This window comes from Zootoca vivipara, chromosome 4, assembly GCF_963506605.1.
Source record: "Zootoca vivipara chromosome 4, rZooViv1.1, whole genome shotgun sequence".
NCBI lineage: Eukaryota > Metazoa > Chordata > Lepidosauria > Squamata > Lacertidae > Zootoca > Zootoca vivipara.
Window position 1 is genome coordinate 78,733,877 of NC_083279.1, and position 20,910 is coordinate 78,754,786.

At 43.8% G+C, this 20,910-nt stretch overlaps 2 protein-coding genes across 8 annotated transcripts in view; one reads left to right on the top strand and one right to left on the bottom strand.

Annotated features, from left to right (window-relative positions):
- Nucleotides 1-3,037, bottom strand: part of CDK8 (cyclin dependent kinase 8) — a 43,915-nt gene extending 40,878 nt beyond the window's left edge. The window contains exon 1 of one of the 2 annotated variants that reach the window (XM_035115224.2): nt 2,522-3,037. In XM_035115224.2, coding sequence (XP_034971115.1) covers nt 2,522-2,655 — 134 coding nt within the window. In that variant the 5' untranslated portion in view covers nt 2,656-3,037. The remainder of the gene's footprint in view (nt 1-2,521) is intronic. The other variant, XM_035115223.2, reaches the window with a different exon arrangement.
- RNF6 (ring finger protein 6) lies at nt 2,737-19,157 on the top strand. 6 transcript variants are annotated; one of them, XM_060273820.1, is made up of 5 exons: nt 2,737-2,755; nt 9,430-9,580; nt 10,974-11,178; nt 12,122-12,229; nt 13,892-19,155. In XM_060273820.1, the coding sequence occupies exons 3-5, from the start codon at nt 10,989-10,991 to the stop codon at nt 15,532-15,534; spliced, it is 1,941 nt and encodes a 646-aa protein (XP_060129803.1). In that variant the 5' UTR covers nt 2,737-2,755; nt 9,430-9,580; nt 10,974-10,988; the 3' UTR covers nt 15,535-19,155. The 6 variants fall into 6 exon arrangements, with proteins under 6 accessions (XP_060129803.1, XP_034971927.2, XP_034971929.2 ...); XM_035116036.2 differs by lacking the exon at nt 2,737-2,755 and adding an exon at nt 3,259-3,558 and having other exon boundaries at nt 13,892-19,157; XM_035116038.2 differs by lacking the exon at nt 2,737-2,755 and adding an exon at nt 3,262-3,538.
- The last annotated feature ends 1,753 nt before the right edge of the window (nt 19,158-20,910 follow it).

Below are 20,910 nucleotides of genomic sequence, written 5' to 3' on the forward strand. Positions count from 1 at the left end.
GAACCCGGAAGTAGCCCTTTCCGGGTCCGGCGTGTCCGTAACCTGAAAAGACGCAACATGAAGTGGATGTATCATGAGGTATGACTGTAATAATTTTAAAGTCTTACCTACATACTTGTAATAGGGAGGTTTAATAGGCAATGTATTTTTTAAATAAAGAAAGTGGATGAATATGCCCTACATCCAGAGTTTGGTTGTGAAGTTCATAAATACCTACCTACTTCAAAGCCACCAAAATAGCTTCAGGTCCAATTTGGGAAGGATGGTATCAGCATGTGGAACCTTAAAATACCCCTTTCCACGAGCAACTACATGCATCCTTATGCATAGTGAGTGACCACCACACATGAAAACCTCTCCTGATTCCAACATGCTACAGCCATGTGCAAATTGCATTTACCCTGGAAATACTAAGGTATCACTTGTTACTATAGAAAGCTCATTAAAGTGCATCACCCATAACCCACATAAGAGAAATGAAGCTGGAGCTGCAGGATAAATCTGTTGTTAAAGATTCCATAATTCATAAACATTTAGAATAGCCCAGAAGTAATAAGAAATGCAGACTACAGGTTCTTATGGCAACAAAAATGCTAGGCTAAGTAATGCAACTTAGGTTACAATTAACAAGATATCTTTTGTTACATATGGGAAGCTAACTCAAATTAAATTGCTTTTCCCAACAGCTCTACTAAGAAAAATGTAAGAGATGTACAGTATTTTTTAAAAAAACAAATAATCACCAAACCCTCTACAATGATTGGTATGTATCCTTCACAAAAGCAGTCAGCAAGGAAGTACAAAATGGTGACAAGCTATTAAGTAATGAAAATCAAATGCAGGTTGGCAAAAAAACAACAACCAGAAACCGGGTGGGTCTGCAATAAGTAGAGCAATTTATTTAACTGAGAGAGCTCTGTTTCAAAAGATTACACAAGAGGATTTCTACAACTGGATGCATGCTGGCTGTCACTTATTGTATCTAATATAATAGGATGTTTTGTAAGGTACAAGATGAGAACTGCTAAAAAAAAAAACCACAGTTACTAAGATGGCCAGGTATTAACTCAAGAATGTGCTAATCGTGGAATGAGAGACAAGAGGCACTGTTTAGGAGAAAGCCACAGACATAACTCCACAAAGATAAGCAGGAAGAGACAGGCATGTTCTAAGATTATTTAAGGATCAGTTACCCATTGCCATATTTTAGACTTCACCTAGTCTGATTATTAGAAAATCAGTGCCTCACCCCTTTCCATATGCAAACTTGCCTGTGGGAAAGCAATTCTAAAGTGGTGGGAGGGGAAGACAAAAAGCCTCTAGGTGATAACTATTCTTAAGTGATTAAACTGAAGTAGAAGTGCTGGGACCAATCACATTGAAAAATAGATGAATAAATAAATGGAGTATGAGGGACAAAGAAGCAATTAGTAATGAAACATGAGGTGACAGACAAAAAGATAGGGAAGGAAGGAGGGATTAAGGAGGCAAAAAGAAGAGGAAGATAATTAGAAAAGAAATGGGAAGTAATACAAAACACATGGTGTGTGCACAGAGATGCAGCAAGAGTTGCCAGGGGGTAGGGGTGAAGACGCCTGTGCCTTTCCTGCAGTTGCACTCAGGTCCGTGGCATCTCCAGTTTTAAAATTCATCAGCATGAGCTGACGGGAAACATTTCTTTGCCAGAGCGCCTGGAGAGATGTCGCCAGTCAGAGCTAACAATATGTATGAAATAGTCTAATATGGCATAAAGCAGCTTCTTATATTTCCTAGACAGAAAGAGCAGTCTTGTGACACCCTAGTGATGGTGGGGCACTACAGTTCCCACCATCCCAGACCATTGGAAAAGCTCACAACATCTGGAGGGCCACACATGTGCCCTTACTCTACCCTAAAACCTAATAGAGTCGCTGTGGCACGAGCTTCCAGGGACTACAGCATTCCTCATTGTCTTTATATGCAGTACTGTATATATAAAAGGGCTCCAGTCCAAAAAAAACCCCGCCGTTAGCCTGTTAGGCTCTTTAAACACACGCCATCACAAGGAAGAGACGCTTGCCGTGAACAGACTTTTAGGGAACTGCCCAAGTGGGATCTCCTCCTCACAAAAGCCAAGAAGGCGCCGGGGAGGGGGAAGAGTTTCACGCAGCCCCCCATCCACCCGAAGCGCTCTCTCAGCAAAGGCAGACAGCGTGGCAGACGGGAAAGCCCTCAGGGGCGGCTCCGAGGAGGAGGAAAAAGACCGCGGGGGGTGGGGGGAAGAGAAAGGGAAGAAAGGCATTTGAGGGAAACGGAAAGCAGTGACCGGGGCGGGGAAAGGGAAGAATAAGAGACACACACCCCTCCGTGGGCTGAGGCCACCATAATGGCAAACTGCCCACCCGCCCGGAGTCCACCCCAAGCTAAATGGGCTGCACCGTTTGACGCTCCGTTGCAGCGGCATTCCCGGGTTTTCCTTTCGCGTTATGGTCACTGCACCACTGAATTTAGGCTCTGTCTCTGTGTGCGTGTGTCCACTCACCCGTCTTTCCGCTTGGCCTTGTAGACGTGCCCGTAGGTGCCCCTGCCCACCTTGCAGCCCTCGTACTCGAAGAGGTCCTCCACGCGCTCGCGCTCCCCGGTCAGCTTCACCTTGAAGTCATAGTCCATCTTCATTCAGCGCCCGCGCCCGCCGACGCCTCCTCAGACGACACCCGGCCGTGAGGAGCCCCCGCCCGCCGCCGCCGCCACAAGCACCAGGGAGGAGGAGGAGAGGGTGAGGGAGAAGGAGGAGGCCCCGCCGCCGCGACGCGGACCATCCAGGTGAAGGCGAGGGAGGGGGAGGGCGGCTGCCGCGTGCGCGAGGACGGGGAGCGAGCCGGTGCCTTGTGTGGGGAGGCTGCTGCTGCTGCTGCTGCTTTGGCGGCGGCCGCTTCCCTCAGCCGCCTGAAGAGCCCAACAGGCGAGTCGCTCGCGCGCGCACCACACACACAGAATAACACACAGCCGGTATCTCGCACCTCGGAATACGGCAGCCGCGCCTGACCACGCTGCTGCAAAACAAGAGCGTCGCAAAGCCTACGCGCGCTCTCTCTCCCCACCCCCACGTTCTCCGCCCCTTTCCTTTGGTATCTCTCTCGGTACTAGAAAGCGTACCACGTGGAATCCAACCGGCTCTCATGCCACGCCCCCTCTTCGCACGTCTCCTCACCTCAGTTCCCTTCCCCCGGCATGCACCGCTCCTCGGCGGCCACCAGCCGAAAGGCTTGGGCAGGTGTAGCGAACAGAGACCAAAGTGGGACGGGCCCATAGGCGGCCTGCGCGATAAATGAGCATGCCGGGAGTTGTAGTCAGAGGGTCGCCGGATGTGGGCTTGGCGCGTGATAGGAATTTAAGTCCTCGGGCGGGTTCGCGATTGATGCGCCATCTCCGAGGAAACGCGTTTTGGGGAGGAAGGAAGGAAAGGTTGGAGTTGGCTCTGGAGTGCGGACGGGCGGCAATAAGGAAATGCCTTGAAGGAGAACTACTAAATGCAGCACATATGAGACTACACCAGCAGGTGCAGCAGCATTTTCCAAGGTTGACCTGACGGCCTTTATTTGTTAGCGTTATTATATCACGGGGTTGCTTTGTGTTGTTGAAATGCATATTGTTTTTAAACCGGAAGACGTAATGTGTGGAGTGGGGGAAGGCAGCAAAGCCCTGACACTCCCAGGGCTGCTGTGGGGCGGTGTAGAGCCGCTTGTGTCGAACCCGTGAGCCGTCAGATGTTGCTGAACTACCACTCTCTTCATCCCTTAGGCTGATGGGAGTTGGGTCGGTCCCCCAAAACAGCTGGAAGGCCCCACCCTTGGCGTTGACGCAGGCAGAGCTTTATTATCCCTCCTAAACGTGGGCAGGATAGTAATGGTGGACTCCTAGCTCCACCCAGAGACAGTTTAAGGCCACTGCCGACCTACTTTGCACGAGAAAGCAAGCGTTATAGCAAGACTGCATGAATATGTGGGCTCCCTGAGAGGTTTGACTGAACCAGGATGTCTTGAAGCCATTTTGGCTACAGCTTATGGTTAGTGAGGAGAGCACTTAAGCAGTTTGCCTTAGTTTGGCAGTGAAAAGGAGCAAAACAGATGTGGGCTCCTCCAAGCATGGGCACGCTGGTGCTACCGGTATCTCGTCCATAGTTTGGCTTACAGTGTCATGCGAACCAGCTCCATGACACTAGCCAAACAGAGACCTTTTTGTCTATCACTGCTGACAGATTTTCCCATATCACTGTGGTTAAATCAGTTGAGAAAGTACCATGTTGCCATAGGTCTGAGCATTCTGGATACATATCTAGGTATCCAGCTGAGAGTCTCATGAGACTTATTAAATATACAGGTACATGCAATGTTTCACATGGGCTGCTAACTTTAGAGCCAACTTCTGTAACTGTGCCTTACTTTTAAAACAAGCAAACAAACCTTGATGTGTAAACATTCGCAGTGGTAGTGTTAAACTCTGCTTGAAGATCCCCTCCTTTAGTTCCTTAGATGGCTGCTTTATTGTCTCTTCCAGACCTGGAATGCCAGTAGTACATGTTGAAAAGATCTAGGAGTCTTAGTAGACCACAAGCTTAACATGAGTCAACTGTGTGATGCAGCAGCAAAAAAGCTAATGCTATTCTAGGCTGAATCAACAGAAGTATACTGACTCAATCAAGAGAAACCACAGTCCTGTTCTACTTTGCCTTGGTCAGACCACACCTGGAATACTGTGGCCAATTCTGGGCACCACAATTTAAGAAGGATGTTGACAAGCTGGAATGTGTGCAGAGGAGGGTGACCAAGATGACCAGAATATGGAAACCAAGCCTTACGAGGAACAGTTGAGGGAATTGGGTATGTTTAGCCTGGTAAAGATGAGATGGAAGATGGAGCAAGCTTATTTCTCCTGCTCTGGAGGCTAGAAACTGAACCTAGTTACAAGAAGGAAATTCCAACTAAACATAAGAAAGAACTTTCTGAGAGTAAAATCTGTTTGACAGTAGAACAGACTCCCACAAGAGGTGGAAGACTATCCTTCCTTGTATTTTTTTAAAGCAGAGGTTGGATCTATGATCTAGTTGAGATTCCTGCATTGCAGGGAGTTGGACTAGAATCAGGCATCCCCAAACTGCGGCCCTCCAGATGTTTTGGCCTACAACTCCCATGATCCCTAGCTAACAGGCCAGTGTTGGGGAAGATGGGAATTGTAGTCCAAAACATCTGGAGGGTCGAAGTTTGGGGAAGCCTGGACTAGATGATCCTTGGGGTCCCTTCCAGCTCTACGATTCTATAATTCTGTGAATACCCCAAAGTACTTATTGGGAATGAAAAGTCCCAAAGAGCAGCCATGTGAACTGCCCATGCTTCAAATCTTGTGGTGCCTGAATTAATTAACAATCTGTTTAAGATCAGAGTTGGGCACTGTATATCGGAGACCATTGATAATAAATCTAACAGAATTGTCTAGTAAAGGTGATGGCTATTTCTAGATGAAGCTAGCTTGGGGAGAAAAGGTGACTTTTTGACTCTTAGTGATAGTGTTGAAACAAGTATGATATGTTATTGAAAGAGTCTACAACAAAAACCTTTAAAAGACACACTGCTTTCGTTATTTCAGAACCCTCTCCAGGGTTTCAGACCAGGGACATTCCTAGCCCCACTAAGATGCTGCAAATTGAACATGGGACCTCCAGTACATGAGACAGATGCCCTGTTGTTGAACTATGACCCTTCCCCTTAAAGTGGGATGGAACGTGAGATCTTTTGCATGAAAATTCTATGCTGCTCCACTGAACTTCAGGCCCTCTTCTCAGTCTGCAGCTGAATGTAGCTAAGTAGCAGAACTTGAACCTTGTAGTGAATATTGTCCCCCTCCCATCAAAATGGCACTTCTGCCATGCAGAAAAGTTCACACCATAAAATGAATTTACTGTACACAATATTTCAATATAGATCTTTTCATAATTGATTATTGCATTTAGAAGAGAGTTACAGGGCTTTTCAGTAAGCATCTCATTTAACAGCCTACAATTGAGTCACTGTCCTTTATTATTTCAGTACATTGGAACAGTGCTCAGATTAAATTTGTATCAATTTAACAGATCACTGCAGCAAATTCAGCATTATTTGAAATCTGCTGCCCTCTTTAGCCGATTTATATGAATTTTCCAAGCAAAGGGTGGTTTTGTGAAGTGGAGAGAGAGAGCAACCAGTTTTATTTATCTGCAGACTAAGTATTTAGTAATTAATCCAATGTGAACCTGAGAGAATAAAACAACTGTATGCCTAAAATGGTTTCAACTATGCATTCTCTTCTAATGCTCTAATACTGTTTCACATGATCTATTACTGTATGAGTTTGGGGGAGAGGGAATTGTTTTGATTGCTTTGAAGAAAAGGTACAGTAATGGCTTTGTGAAAGCTGGTTGCAGAGCAAATTGAGTTTGATGGAAGAATAGTAATAGATTGTGAAGTGGAGGGGACAATTGCTTAGACTAAAGCAGCATAATTGATTATATTCGAGAATATACAATTGTGGAATTAAAATCTTAATGCCCAAGTAAGATATATTTTGGTTTGTGGAAACAAACTGTGAGGCAGGAGACTACCCATAATTCTATAAAATGACTATTACTAGAATTTGCTGCCCAAGACCAGGAAGATGTGACCCAGGAAGAGTCTCACAATCTATTTCTTTGCATGTTTATTAAAAAGTTAGCCCCACTGAGTTCAAAGGGTCCTATACATACATAGGTCTGCATAGTGTTGCTGTTCAAAGGTTGACATCATTTGGAAGAAAGTGAGAACTAGGATCTGCCTTAGGCCTAAATCCATGGGGCATTATCCAACTAACTCATTCCATCAACACAAGAATTTGTTTGTTTGTTTGTGCATCACATGTCTAGCACCATTCCCAAATTTGCTCCAGAGGGTTATGGGAACCCCCAAAACATATTTGCAAGGCACATAGGGGCAGGAGAGTAGGGGAAGTTCTGTTGCACAAGAAGATTTTCCTGCACTGATGGAACAAGTTAGTTGGATACCACCCACAGTTATTGACGTCAGATTGAAGGACAGGTGAATTATGTGTTTCAGTGAATTTCTATGTTCATCCACTATAAAGAGTGTATTTCCCTCCACTGTCCCCATTGTCTCCCATAGAACACCTATATGTGTGCACATATGAATTCCTATTGTCTAGCAGGCAGCTTTCTAATTCTATACTGTTCATATGCAGATTGCTGGGGTAAATAGCTTTCATTTTGTATCTGTCTTCAGGAATGATGGGAAATTACAAGTGTGCACATGTGACTTGACTGACTGATGTGACCTGGAAGGCATAATGCACACCCAAAAAAATCCCACAGCTGCATTTTGTGGTAGCAGAGTGTGTGAATCCTTTACATCAGTTTTGCTGCAAATTCTCTTTAACTTTGGTTATATAAAAGCCCACTGCATAATGGGTGCAGTGAGGCAGGCCATCTCATGGCAGATTTCGGAGTTCCGTTAAAAGGCAGAAAACCATCAATATTTATCAGCACATATTATCTTTTTCATCTCAAAAGTTTCTGGGCCTACCTATTTGGGATGGTAGCCAATGCATTTTTTCCCTAAGGAGCTTGTCTTGGGAGTGTAGAAAGATGCTTTATACTCAGTCAGACCCACTGGCCAATCTAGTTCAGTAAGGTGTATTCTGCCTGGCAGCTTTCTATGTGTAGACCCAATACTGTCTGCTGTACTTCCCAAGAGAGAGAGAGAAAGGCAACAGCTCCTCTCTGGAGCTAGCGCAACTTGCATATAACCACTCCCACCACACCTGCAGCCGCTCCTGTGGATTACTCTGTGCTGAGAAACCTGACACCTTCCAGACGTGTTTGGACTAAATCTCGCAGTATCCCTGCCTGGCTGGGGATGTTGGGAGTTGGAAGTGCAGCAACATCTGGAGGGAAACACACTGTCTACCTCTGCTTTAAACTCGACGCTCTCTATTTGGGTAAAGCGCTGGATACGATCGTGCCCGGTAGCAGCCTATGCTTCAGTTGCCCAGAGAGAGGGCTCAGCTCGTTGGCCCCAGAGACCCCAATGGTCGGTCCCAACACGCCCTCCTGTGGCGCTCGGACCCCCAGAACTTGCCCACCCGACCCGCTTTCCCTTTGATCGCTCTCCCTGTGCGGCCACGCAGCTTTCCTGCGCCCCGGAGAAGCCACCCGGGGATCGGGCAGCCAGCTCGTTTCCCAAGGGATGCGCTCTCGCGCTGCATGGAAGGGGCGGGGGAAGAGGCGTGCTTCCGCGCCTGCGCGTTTCTTGGCGGAACTGTGAGCCGAGGCACCAGCAGCCGGCGGTCCGCTGTTGCCGGTGCACCTCGGTGCCTTGCAGTTGGCCGGGTTGTCGGTTTCTTGCTGGTAGCCACTGCCGAGGAAAGGCGGGACGGGCGGGGGCGCGTTTTTATTACAGAAAGCAATCGGTCGGAGGATACTTTCCTCTTAGCTGCCAGGGGCGAAGAGGGGTTTATGTGGGCGCCGCTGCCTAGGCTTACCCTGGTCTCCCAGCAACCGGCCGTTATACCCTAGCCCGGGCTCCGGCCTAACGGGCTCCGGCGGTTGCTGCTCGGGAACCGGAGCGGACCCCGTAGCGTCTTTCCAGCAGGTGGCTGGCTGGGAGTCGCCCCACCCCCCTCCTCGTCCAAGGCTCTTAAATGTGGCTGGGTCGGAGGGAGGAGCTCAGCGCCTCCGGCCAAAACTCCAGGGGGGCTTGGCAAAGACGTGTTGGGGGGAGGGGCTGGCTTTAATTCAAAAGCTTTGTGGCACCTTAGCAGCTCAAATTTATGTTGCCGTAAATGTCTGAAAGGTGCCCCGAGAACCACCACGCCGGGGTGGGAGCATGTTTGTGCAATTGACTAGATGCCATTACCCTGTCGAGTTTGGCTTGCCATGGTGGGTTGAAGAACGGTGGTTACATATGGACCAGCATTGCCAGGCATAACCCATAAAGATATTATGCAGGAAAGGGGTAGCAAAGTTGGAGTAAATGAGGAATTGTTTAAAAAGGATATCCATGTGTATGGGTATAGGTGTTTAAAAGGTCCTTTAAAAGCTGTGCTGTACTTTATGGATGATGAACCTCCAGTTTATCTCCCCCCCCCCCCATGATGGGTTCCTTGCCTTTAGCTATTGCGAGACTTGCAGAAATTTAAGTTACAAATGCTTCCATTGCACCTTCTTGCTGGACAATGTTCCATTGATGAATGTTTCTCTGTCCAGTTAAAGTCAGTGGACTTCAGAGACAGTGGACCTATAGACATTATGAGAGGGAAGCAGCTGTGAAGGGGTTGGAAAGTTGGTGGGTTATTTATTAAAATCCGAGCCAATGATTTTTGCTTGTTACCGTAGATTATTCTACATGTTTCTTTTACCTTCTCATACAGGATTTGCGTAACATTCACCCTGCCTGTTCAAAGAGCACTGGAAAAAAATGAAGACTGGAATTATCTGATAAGATTCTCAACATCACACCTTGCTAGAGATCTGTATCACTTCCACCGCCTAGCAGGGTTGAGGGAAAAGGAAATAATTAATGTGAGAACTTTGCTTCCACTCTTACTGTTGATTCTTCATTCAAATCCACTTCCTAGTACTTTTTTTTGCTATTAGATGCCTGAGTGTTAACCATCATAAGTAAGTAAAAGGTAAGCTGCCTTAATGCTGGGGCAGAACATTGGCCCATCTACTTCAGTCTTGTCTACACTGACTGACTGCAGGTCTCCAGGATTTCAGACAGGGGTCGCTTCCACTCCTACCTACCGTAGGAGATGCTGCAGATTGAATCTGGGACCTTCTGCATCAAAACATATGCTCTGTGCTAAAGGACTCATGATTGCTTTGCTCCTATCATTGTAATCAGCTCTACCCCAACATGCTAATGAACTGTCTCTGGGCAGTTATTTAGGTTGTTGAGAGTAAGTGATGGCCACTGCTTAGTATAGGATTTTCACAGTTCTTAAAAGTACGTATGTTTTTATGTATGATACCAATCTGCACAAAAGGGCAATTGTAAGAGGTCAGTCAGTCACTGGAGAACCATATGTTGGCCGGCCTCCATTTGAAGCATGCTTAAATTTACTCTCTTGCATGTTATATTTAGCGACAGAGACCCAGATGAACCTAATGCTCTTTCCTGCCATTTCCTGCATAATTTGTACCATAAATACATGTAGCATAGTGGCTGTAACCTCTTGGATACTTGAAGTAGTAACCTGACAAGATAAATGCATTGGAGTAAGATTTAACCCCAGACGTACAAGCTGATCTGTCACAGTGGCCTGCGTGGGCTACTTCAGAGAAACGACTCCACACAGCTCTGCATTTTATTGTTTTATTGGTGCTGTGTATTTACAGTGCTAAAAGCAGTGCTATTTACAGAGATTAACACATCTTATCGGTCTTCTTCAGAACCTCCGAATGGAGGTTGGCGCATTCTCCTCCAGCATAAAAGCTTGGGGAGACCCAGCCTCTTCCCCCGACGTTTCTTGCGCAATTCCGGAGTCGGTGGGATTGGCCTTCCCCCCTTGCTCCCCCCTTCCTGTCCCACCTTGGGCAGTGGCTCTGCTACCTTGCCTGAGCCTCGGACACCACTTCCTGCTTCTCCACTTGAGTCGGAACTCTCCCTGCTTTCCCCAGCGCTCGGAGATGGGCTGGATCTCAAGATGGGAGGGACCTCCCGATATCCCCTGTCCCTCACATGACCCTATGCTTTTCTACTTGGAAGTAAGTTATATTGTTTCAGTAGAACTGACTCCACACTTAATGTGCGTTGAATTGCAACCTCAGCCATCCTAGCAGCCAGGAATTGACTACAGTAAATAACGGTATATGATATTGAGTACACATATAGGAGCTGAATCAAACACACACCAACAATTTTGGAACACACAGCCCAGATAACTTTATTTTTCGTTCCATTTTACAACAGTCTGGTGTTCCCAGAATGGACTGCTCTAGTTCTTACTCAGGGGAAGATGGTGGCCAGAACACATCTCAAAGCCATAGTGGTGAAGATGAGCGACAGTGGCAACAGGAACGCCTTAATAGAGAGGAAGCCTATTACCAATTTATTAATGAGCTCAGTGATGAAGACTACAGGTTAATGAGAGATCACAACCTTCTGGGGACTCCAGGTGAGGCTTGACTTCTGGTACTTAAAATCTAATAGAATTCTTACTTATAATACAGCTTTACTGTTAACATAGTACAAATCGAATGCAGCTTTTTTAATCCACCATTTTGAAAATGTATAATAAACTTGGTATGAAGCAATGGGTAGATAAACATAATTATGGGTAGAATTTGTTCCTCATGTGCTTTGGAAACATAGAAATGCTTTTTAAAAATGTGTATTGCAAGTTAGGTCCTTGTTCTTTCATTTTTTCGCTCACAACGTCTAGGTTCATGCAAAACAGAGGAAACACAAAATATTAGATATCAGTTTCTTAAACTTGATTCTAGAATCATTACATTTTGGTCAGTGCTAGGCACAGCAATCCAAACCCCTGATCTGCGCTGTTAAATGGGTTTAGGATTAGGAAGAGGTGTCCCACTACTGGGCTTTATTGGTGCATGGGGCCACCCCTGCAGCCAACACCCCCCAGCCCAATTGCTGAATGTGGTGGAGTGCATACTGCTGCCTGTGAAAACCATTGCAAAGGCCCCAAAATGATGCATTATAGTGGCTGAGAAGGGCCAGCAATGGATCTGCTGAATCCAAAGCCAGGCCACTTCCTAAAGAAGGGCCTAGTCAGGGTCCCTTTACAGTGCCAGCCTAAAACTAGAGCAGCAAAAATATTTAGAAAACCACCACTGCCACCTTCTGCCCTGGCCAGCACAAGTGGCAGGGCTTTGGATGTTACTCCCAGCCAGTGTTTTGGATTGCTGTATCAAAACTGCATTGTCAAAATGCAGAACCTTGTGTCTAGTGCATGCTTATAATTCTGCTACTGGTCATGCCAGGATAACTCCTATGTTGCTTTTATTAGCTAAAAATAAGAATAGCTGCTCTATTTGCTTCTATGTCTTCAACCAGTATCTGAACCAATAAATAAACTGGCCATATTGCTATTTCAGGAGAAATAACAGCAGATGAGCTGCAGCAACGTTTGCAAGGTGCAAAGGAGCATTTGGCATCCCATTCTGACGGAGAAAATAGAGACTGGGAAGGAGGTACTGTCGGAGGTAAGCTGTCATTTTAATATAGTAATCTCTTGATTAACTTCTGGCAGGTGCAGGCTCTTTAGATACCTTAGCAAAATTAGTATTTGTCAAAATCAGCAGCCAACAAACCCTATTGCAACGACCTTGTCCAAGGAAAGGGAGGTAGACAGATGGAGAAAGGGCAGTATTTTAATTGTGCAGAGCTGCTGCATGGGAGTTAAGGAAAACTAGAGCAGGATTTCTAGGCAAGAGAGTCTGTGCTCTGTGGCTGCATATAGTGCACTTCGCAGAGAGGTGAGGGCAGTGTTTAATATAAGGACAAAGAAAGATACCTGCCGGAAATCAGACTTTTGGTGAGTAAAGCTACCTGTGCTTTTTGTATCAAGATGTTGTTTAATCCTGTGAAAGGAGGAAGCTCCACTTGATTACTGAGAAGTGAAAGGCACAGAGGTGCTATACTTCTGCTGGGTAGTGCAAATATTTTTGGCTACTTATTCAAGATGTAATCTGTGGCCCTTTGCTGTCATTATATGAAAACACTTTCCACCTGCAGTATTAGATGAAACTAGAATGCACAGAGTTAGTACATCTTGTTTTAGGCACAACCAGTTTCAGCCTTTACACACCCAACTTGGTTGCAAAATAATTCTGATAATACTGTAAGACCAAAATTGGTTGTTTTTAAGAGTGCCCCTGAAGAAGAATTCGATTTGAAACAGGCTGGATTCATAACATTCTTTCTTCCTCTGCTGTGGGCTGCTAACTCCAGATACTATTCTCCTCTCCTATGACCTTCCATACAGTTTTCCTATCAATTTTAATTACTTCCCCACTTGTAATTGGTACATTTATTTGTACCAGATACCACCAGGACAACTTGGACTTCCCTATTTTCGTCAAGGCATGGCTTGCTCTTCCAAAGCTTTTCATTTTTGCTTCCAAGACTGGGACTCAGTTGCTTATGTGATTCCCGCCCCCCTCAATTTCACCTATTCAGTTATGTGCCTTGGGGTTTTGAACCTAGAAACTAGTAGGTGAAATCCCACTAACATAAAAGAGTTCTGTTTACAGTATTTGGAATTTCTAAAAGTGCTCATTCGTGCATTACTGAGATCACGTGTCCAAACAGTACACAATATGACTGAAATGTGCACAGTTATGTACACATGTGCCCGCACACACAAACAGCTAGGTATAAATTATGTGGCTTGTTTGCTGGGTCTAAATTGTAGCATCAAAGCTATGAAAGATAATTATGTATGCCTAACATTTCTAGGCTAGCGGAAGCAGAAAATGCTATAGATTTGGGATGGGAGACAGTTTTTTGGTTTTTTTTTTTTACATGAAGGGTAGACAGAGGTTGTACACAGCTCTTAGATACACAAGAGAAGTTGTGGGGAGACTAGTGCATCAGATTAGGCTTTTGATAGACATCTTTAAGCTGCAAATAATATAACTCTTCAAACATAGTTGACCTCTTTACTGGGTGGTTGACTTTTAGATTTCATAGCATTTGTAAGGGAAGCAGAATGAGAGCTCTGTGTGATAGATGATCCTATGACTGACTGTTCAGGCCAGCATGTATTCTAGGTGTCACGTGACAATTGCAGTTAGCTGCTTTGTCTTAAGTGAAGCGAGTCATGAAAACTGTCTTCTTTCTTTTTTTAAAAAAACTACTTACAGATGCAGAAACTGTTGGGGAAAATTCAACTAACAGCTCGCTGCTAGAGTGGCTGAGCACATTCCACCGTACAGGAAATTCCAGCCATAGTGGACAGAGTGGGAACCAGACTTGGAGGGCTGTAAGCCGAGCAAACCCGAGTAGCGGGGAATTTCGGTTTAGTCTCGAAATAAATATAAATCACGAACATAACAGTGTTGACGCTCCTGGGGAAGAATTTAACGGCTACCTTCTCGGTGATCCCAATGGAAGGCAGGTAGAGAATAGGTCTCTGATAGAAGAAAGTCCCATAGCCAGCCGAACAAGGAGCAGGACATTGAGAGAGACTGTTGGTCGTGCGGTTGCCTCGTCAAGCGCTGGCAACGTTAGTGGCTCAGTGACACAAAATGCCGAAGTAGCAACTCAGTTATTCCCGGGCAGACTCAGAAACAGAAGCTCAGCTGGCCTTGCAGCACACAACAACGTCTTAGATGACAATGAACACAACATTATTAGGCAAAGGAGAGTTCACAGAGTCTCGTCAGTGACAGTTCACAGAAGGAGAGCTAGAACTCGGAGGAATGCAAGGCAAAGGCCAGAAGTTTTAAGACTAAGATCAACATTCAGCAGTCAGTTTCAGTCCCATTTGGAAAGAAGGCAACGTATGAATGCACAGCAAATCCCTAGAAGGTCTGGCCAGGCACAAACAGCCCAGCCTCCTCCTGAGCAAGGTGAGGACCAAGTGCCAACACTGGGCATAACATTGGAAGAGGAGGAATCTACCAGACCCACAACTGCACCTAGAAGACTTCCTATTATTACATTAGACCTTCAGGTGAGAAGAATTCGTACTGGAGAAAATAGAGACCAAGACAGCATTGCTACTAGAACTCGTTCGAGAGCAGGCATGGCAGACAATGCGGTCAGTTTTGAAAGCGATAGGGAGGGTTTTCGTCAGACTGTTTCACGATCTGAACATGCGGGCATACGGACATATGTTAGCACCATACGGATACCCCTTCGTAGGATATCTGAAATTGGGCTCGGGGAATCTTCATCGGCGGCTCTTAGATCAATTCTAAGGCAAATTATGACTGGGTTTGGAGAGCTAAGTTCCTTAATGGGCACCGAGTCAGAATCCGAAGCTCAGAGGAGTGGTCAGCACTCGGCAGACATGCAGTCAGAACTGTTTAATGTACACACTCTAAACAGCATTGGTGAGTTCAGTGAAGCTTCTCTTCGAAGCAGGCCTGCTGAACAAGGTAGCAGAGAATGGCATGGAGAAACCAATGCGACCCAACACTACAATCAAAGTAATGAAGCTCAAGGTAACCGACAGTTTCAAGATGCAAACAGTTTTGTTGAAAGTGGAACGCTTCCCATCCTTCGTCTTGTACCTTATCTTTTATTAGATGAAAGTACTAATGACCACTTGAGGGGGTTAACCAAAGAACAAATTGACAATCTTTCTACTCGCAATTATGGGCATCTTGGTGCAGAAGAGGGTGAAATAAGCAAGACCTGTAGTGTTTGCATTAATGAATATGTTTCAGGAAACAAGCTAAGGCAGTTGCCATGTATGCATGAGTTCCATTTTCACTGTATTGATCGCTGGCTTTCTGAGAATTCCACTTGCCCAATTTGTCGACAACCTGTAGTAGCTTAACATTGCAGGCAGTGGATAATTCCTCACAATTTTGAATTTGTGTACTCCATTGGGAGCCTGGTGGTATTTTACTAACTTTGAATATGAGGAGTGTGTGTGTGTAAAACAAGTTTAAAATTGGAAGTGACCTCACTACATGTGGCAGTGAACCTCTCTTCTCAAAAGGCAAGTGTAAGGGTGAAGATCAATCTAATAGGCCTCATGCGATTATATTTTTCTATATAATTCCCTTATATAAAGCACTTCTGTAATATAGAAACGTAATCGTTTGTGTTAACAGTATGATCTTTATTGAGATTTCAGTTTTTGTGAAGTTGTTGAAATAATCTTTTGTTAACCATTTGCTCTATGAGCGATCCTTTTTTATGTTGCAAAAGTAACTGGAAACCTGGGCATCTGGCAGGAGGTACTTTAAATAGAGTAAGTGTTTTGATTTAAATATGCAGTGGATATTTTTATAGAATACCCTGCCCATTTGGTTTTATTAATTTTATAGGCAGTTTTTGCATGTTTTATACATGGCTTACTGTTGCCCATTAACCTTTACAGTGGATGTGGTTCTTGGGGTCGACTGAAATTTGTTTCAGAGGCCTGACTTAGACAGACTGTTTGTTTAGCCATGAGATTACATTAGAGAACTATTAATTTATGTTCGCCAGTTCTACATTGACCTCAGAACGTTGCTTAACGAATACAGAAGCAGTATGTTTAGGTTGCTCAGACATTTAAGCACATTCCAATTAGTTTTTTCAAAATAATAATAATTAATTTGATGGTGGAATAGTGCCATGGATAAGTAACTTGCAAGCACGATTTATGTTTCGTTTTTGTACATTTTGTACATTTTGTTGTAAGACAGTCTCTTCTGCACAGTGTACAAATGAAACATGTAATTTTGGACCGTGGAAAGTTTTCTGAGAATCAGATGCCATCAACTGTTAAGGGAAAGATGTATGCTTATTACAAAAATGCAAAAGAAGCTGTATACTTGGACCTTAAAGCTTATACCAATACCTGACAAAATAATAAAAGTGCAAGAACAAAACAGATGTGTCACTTATTTGCGTATCTCTTAAAAGCTGAATGAGAAGGAGAATGTCCTTCTTAAAAAATGGAGCCTGCAATGCCTCTTTTCTTTAGCTGTAACCCTCAAACCATTCCAGTTCATTGGACCTAGGTTGTAGTAGGCAGCATAAGGAACAGTGCTTCCATTTCTTACAAATTTACATGAATTCTTAGTAACACATGCAAATATGCACACTTGTAGAGAGACATGGTTTTATCCAGCTAAATAATGGTATACTTGCAGAACTCATTCAGCACACAACAGAACTTCTCCCTCCCTCATTGCAAAGCTGTAAGACGCATCCCATGATGTTGGATAGGTCTCTCGTATCTTGTAAAGAAGTCTTTCAGAGGAGTGGGGGAAGAAATATGAGTTGCATGAACTTGTGCAGTTTTCCCTAAAGCATTGCACACATGGAACAACTTGAACTTACCCTCCTCCTCTTTTTTGGTGCAAGTAAGACAACTAAGAGGTGACATGATGGAAGTGTATAAAATGATGCATGGCTCAGAGAAAGTGCACAAGGAGGGAAATTATCTCTCTGCATAACACTAGAACGGACTGACATCCAATGAAGCTGAAGATTCAGGGGAGAAAAGAAGGTACTGTACGTCTTTACAGAGAGCATAGTTAAACTGGGGAATTCTCTTAAGAGGCAGTGGTGGCCAGCAACTTGGAGAATAGACAAATTCATAGAGTAAAAGGCTGTCAACAGCTACTAAACCCTAATGAATATGTTCTACCACCACAGTCAGAGGTGATATGCTTCTATATACCAGTTGCTGGAAACCACAGGGGAGAGTGCTGCTGTGCTTGTGGGTTTCCCATGAACATCTGGTTGGACACTGTGAGAACAGGATGCCAGAGTATATGGGCCATTGGCCTGATCCAGCAGGACTATTCTGTTATTTATGACTGGGATCTATGTCCTTATTTATGAGGATCTGTGTACTATTAGATCTGCTGCATCATGAACACAAATACACTTTCATTAGAAAGTCCCTCCTTGCAACTATTTTTGACTCTAATCCATCTCTGAGCTAGATTACTGATAGCTCATCTCTTTGACCTTTACTCTGGATGCTCAGGAAGTGATTCTGCCCCATTGATTGTGTGTCAAGAGTCTTGTTATCCTTACATGCCTCCAACATGGAGTGGGTGGGAGATGGTATTTTTAAAGGACCCTAAAATTAGAAATGGTCATGATGCAACTTTGGGCAAATTTAAGACTACCAATGCTGTTCTAATCCACAACTGGATTTGAGCCAATATAGGTTATGGTCCTAAGCATGGGTCTTTGAAAATTGAATTGCAGTGGAGTACCATTTAATTCAGAGCCACTTTCTTTCAAATAAATGCATGTAGAATCACCATCCTAAACTCAAGTACCACTATACTTCAAAAGAAGAAGAAGAGTTTGGACTTTATATCCCACCTTTCACTCCCCTTAAGGAGTCTCAAAGCGGCTAACAATCTCCTTTCCCTTCCTCCCCAACAACAAACACCCTGTGAGGTGAGTGAGGCTGAGACTTCAGAAAAGTGTGACTAGCCCAAGGTCACCCAGCAGCTGCATGTGGAGGATCAGGGAAGCGAACTCGGTTCACCAGATTATGAGTCCACCACTCTTAACCACTACACCACGCTGGCTCACGTGCATTAGAAGTGGCATCATTGTCATACCGGGGAGACACTACGATGGATGCCTGTGGATTGAAATGCCTTGCTTTGTTTGCTTATTCAGGGAGTATGCTTTAGGAATGGGTTGTTATTTGCCTTAAATTTAAACCCTTTGGGTTTTACTGGTATAAATTTTGCATTGGGTGAACTGCAGTTATATAACCCACTCTGTTTGGGTGTAAACAAGATGTGTAGGACCAGCTCTTGCAGGTTTCCATCCAGAGCTAATGTTATTTGTGCCCTCCTGCCAGCTGAAAGTGCCTTCCACACATACAAGATGCTGTTTTACATCTGAAGCTAGATGAGAGGAGCCATAGCTGAATGGCAGACTTGATGCTTTGCACACAGGAGGTGCTACCTTCTCAATTCCTAGCACCTCTAGGTATGACTGGAGAAGGGTCCCTCCTGAAACCATGGCAAGCCACGCCTAGACTATATAAACAGCACCTACTATGTTCACTCACCTTCCTAGGCTGCAGAAGTAAAACTAAATCTAAATATTTCTTCCACGTACGCAACCTTTGAGGCATTCAGAAACATAAGTACTTCTGTAGAACCACCCATTTTAGCAGCGCATAAATTGTTGCCTGAAGCTCACGTTAAAGCTTTCCTGAAGCCATGCTAGAATTTTGTTTCCTTTCACTCCTTGTTCTTTGGACCCAGCCCATTGCATCCAGAATAAGACACTGTCTAAAGACTAGTTGTGAAGCAGAATGCAAAGGTCATCCATTCCAGTCCCAAGACATTTGCACATAGCATTACTACCTAGCTACACATTTTTTTGGAAGTAACAAACCTATTTTATGTTGCCATGTTCAGAACCTGAGAAGTGCCCTGCTTTTATTTGAGCAAGGGTCCATCTGATTTGAAATCACTGTTCCATCAGTGGGCTGCCAGCTCCCTCTGGGAAGCTCACAAGAAGGGCATACGTCCCTTCCATGTTATTTGTCACCCAGGGTGGATTTGATTTAAATCAAACTGATTTAAATCACGATTTAAATCACTAGTCAGTACGGCTTGATTTAAATCATAGTTTTCTACATAAAGACTAATTCTTGCTGGTATAACTTTAATATGCAAGTAGATGAAGATTTTTAGAATAACAACTTTTCATATTAGTTTTTTATCTCCAGTTTAATAGGTTAATCATTCATATTTGGACAACTTTACTGTTGAACTTAGGAAGGAGAAAAATAATCATTACCTTAATAATAACAATTTAAATAGATTTATTCAACTGAAACAATAACATTATAGCATATGTTATTTGCTTAAACAAACATCTATGTTTGTTAACTAATTTGGCTAAACAAAAACAAAATATATATATTTTAAGAAACTTAGTCTGTCAGCCCAGCCTACACATGAAAAACTTAAATACTGTCCACTCCAATCAATCAGAAAAATATTGTTTCTATTCTATTCACTGAACTTCTTGAAACTTAGCACTGAAGGGGTTGTTTCTGTATTCATAGGTTTGTAGAACAATAGGATTAAGGTCTTTTTCTCAACTCTGTTCATGTTATAACATTTTTGCTGTGAAGAAGAGGCATGTGATCTCTGTTGAGTCAAATTCAGTTTTGAGAACTGCAAAAGTAAACCAAGCACCTGTGATAATATCTTGTAGGCGGAGAAACTGCCCAATAATCTTACAAAAACCTCTGGAAGAGCATGACATTGTGAATGGATTAATGGAATTTATTTACCCCAAAAATTAAACATATACAACCTTATTCTACATAATTAAAAAAACTAATCTTTATTTCATGATGGAATAACCTTTGGATGGTAATATATTTTCCTCAAAAAGCATTTTATTTAAAAAAATCCAATTTAAATCAAAAAAATTGATTTAAATCAAAAAATCCGATTTAAATTAAAAAAATCCAATTTTTTTGATTTTTTTTTTAAAAATCATTGATTTTTATCCACCCTGTTGTCACCATTACTTAGTATGATTAAAATCATAGACTTGTAGGGTTGGAAGGAACCCCAAGGATCTTCTAGTTTAGCCCCTTGCAATGCAGGAATCGCAGCTAAATAATCCCTGACAGATGGCCACCCAGCCTCTGTTTAAAAACATTTAGTAAGGAGACCCCACCACCTTCTGATGCATATTGCATTTGAACTTGGAGGTTCTTTAGTATTTAGCTTTTACAGTGGTGCCTCGACTTACGAATTTAATCCGTTCCGAAGGCACCTTCGTAAGTCGAAAAATTTGTAAGTCAAAAAACACCATTGGAAACGTGATTTCCCATAAGAATGCATTGGAAATGGAAAAATTCGTAAGTCGAAGCAACCCTATCTAAAACCGCCACGGTTTCCCCCCAGATGTCGAGACATTCATAAGCGCGCAGCCATTATTACCCCCATTCGTAAGTTGAAAAATTCGGTTGTTGAGTCGTTCGTAAGTCGAGGTACCACTGCATTCCCCCTGTTTTCAGTGTGCACATTGAGAGCACTGTTGCTTGGGTTGCCAAAACCCTGAGGTTTGCAGAAGTACAACAAACAAACAAACAAACTGTATGGGGGGGGGGAAGAAAGCCCTAAGTAGAGGAACCTCAAAAATAGCCCAACAAGAACTGACCATGAAAGCATAAGAAGAGACTGCCAGATCAGGCTAGCAGACCATC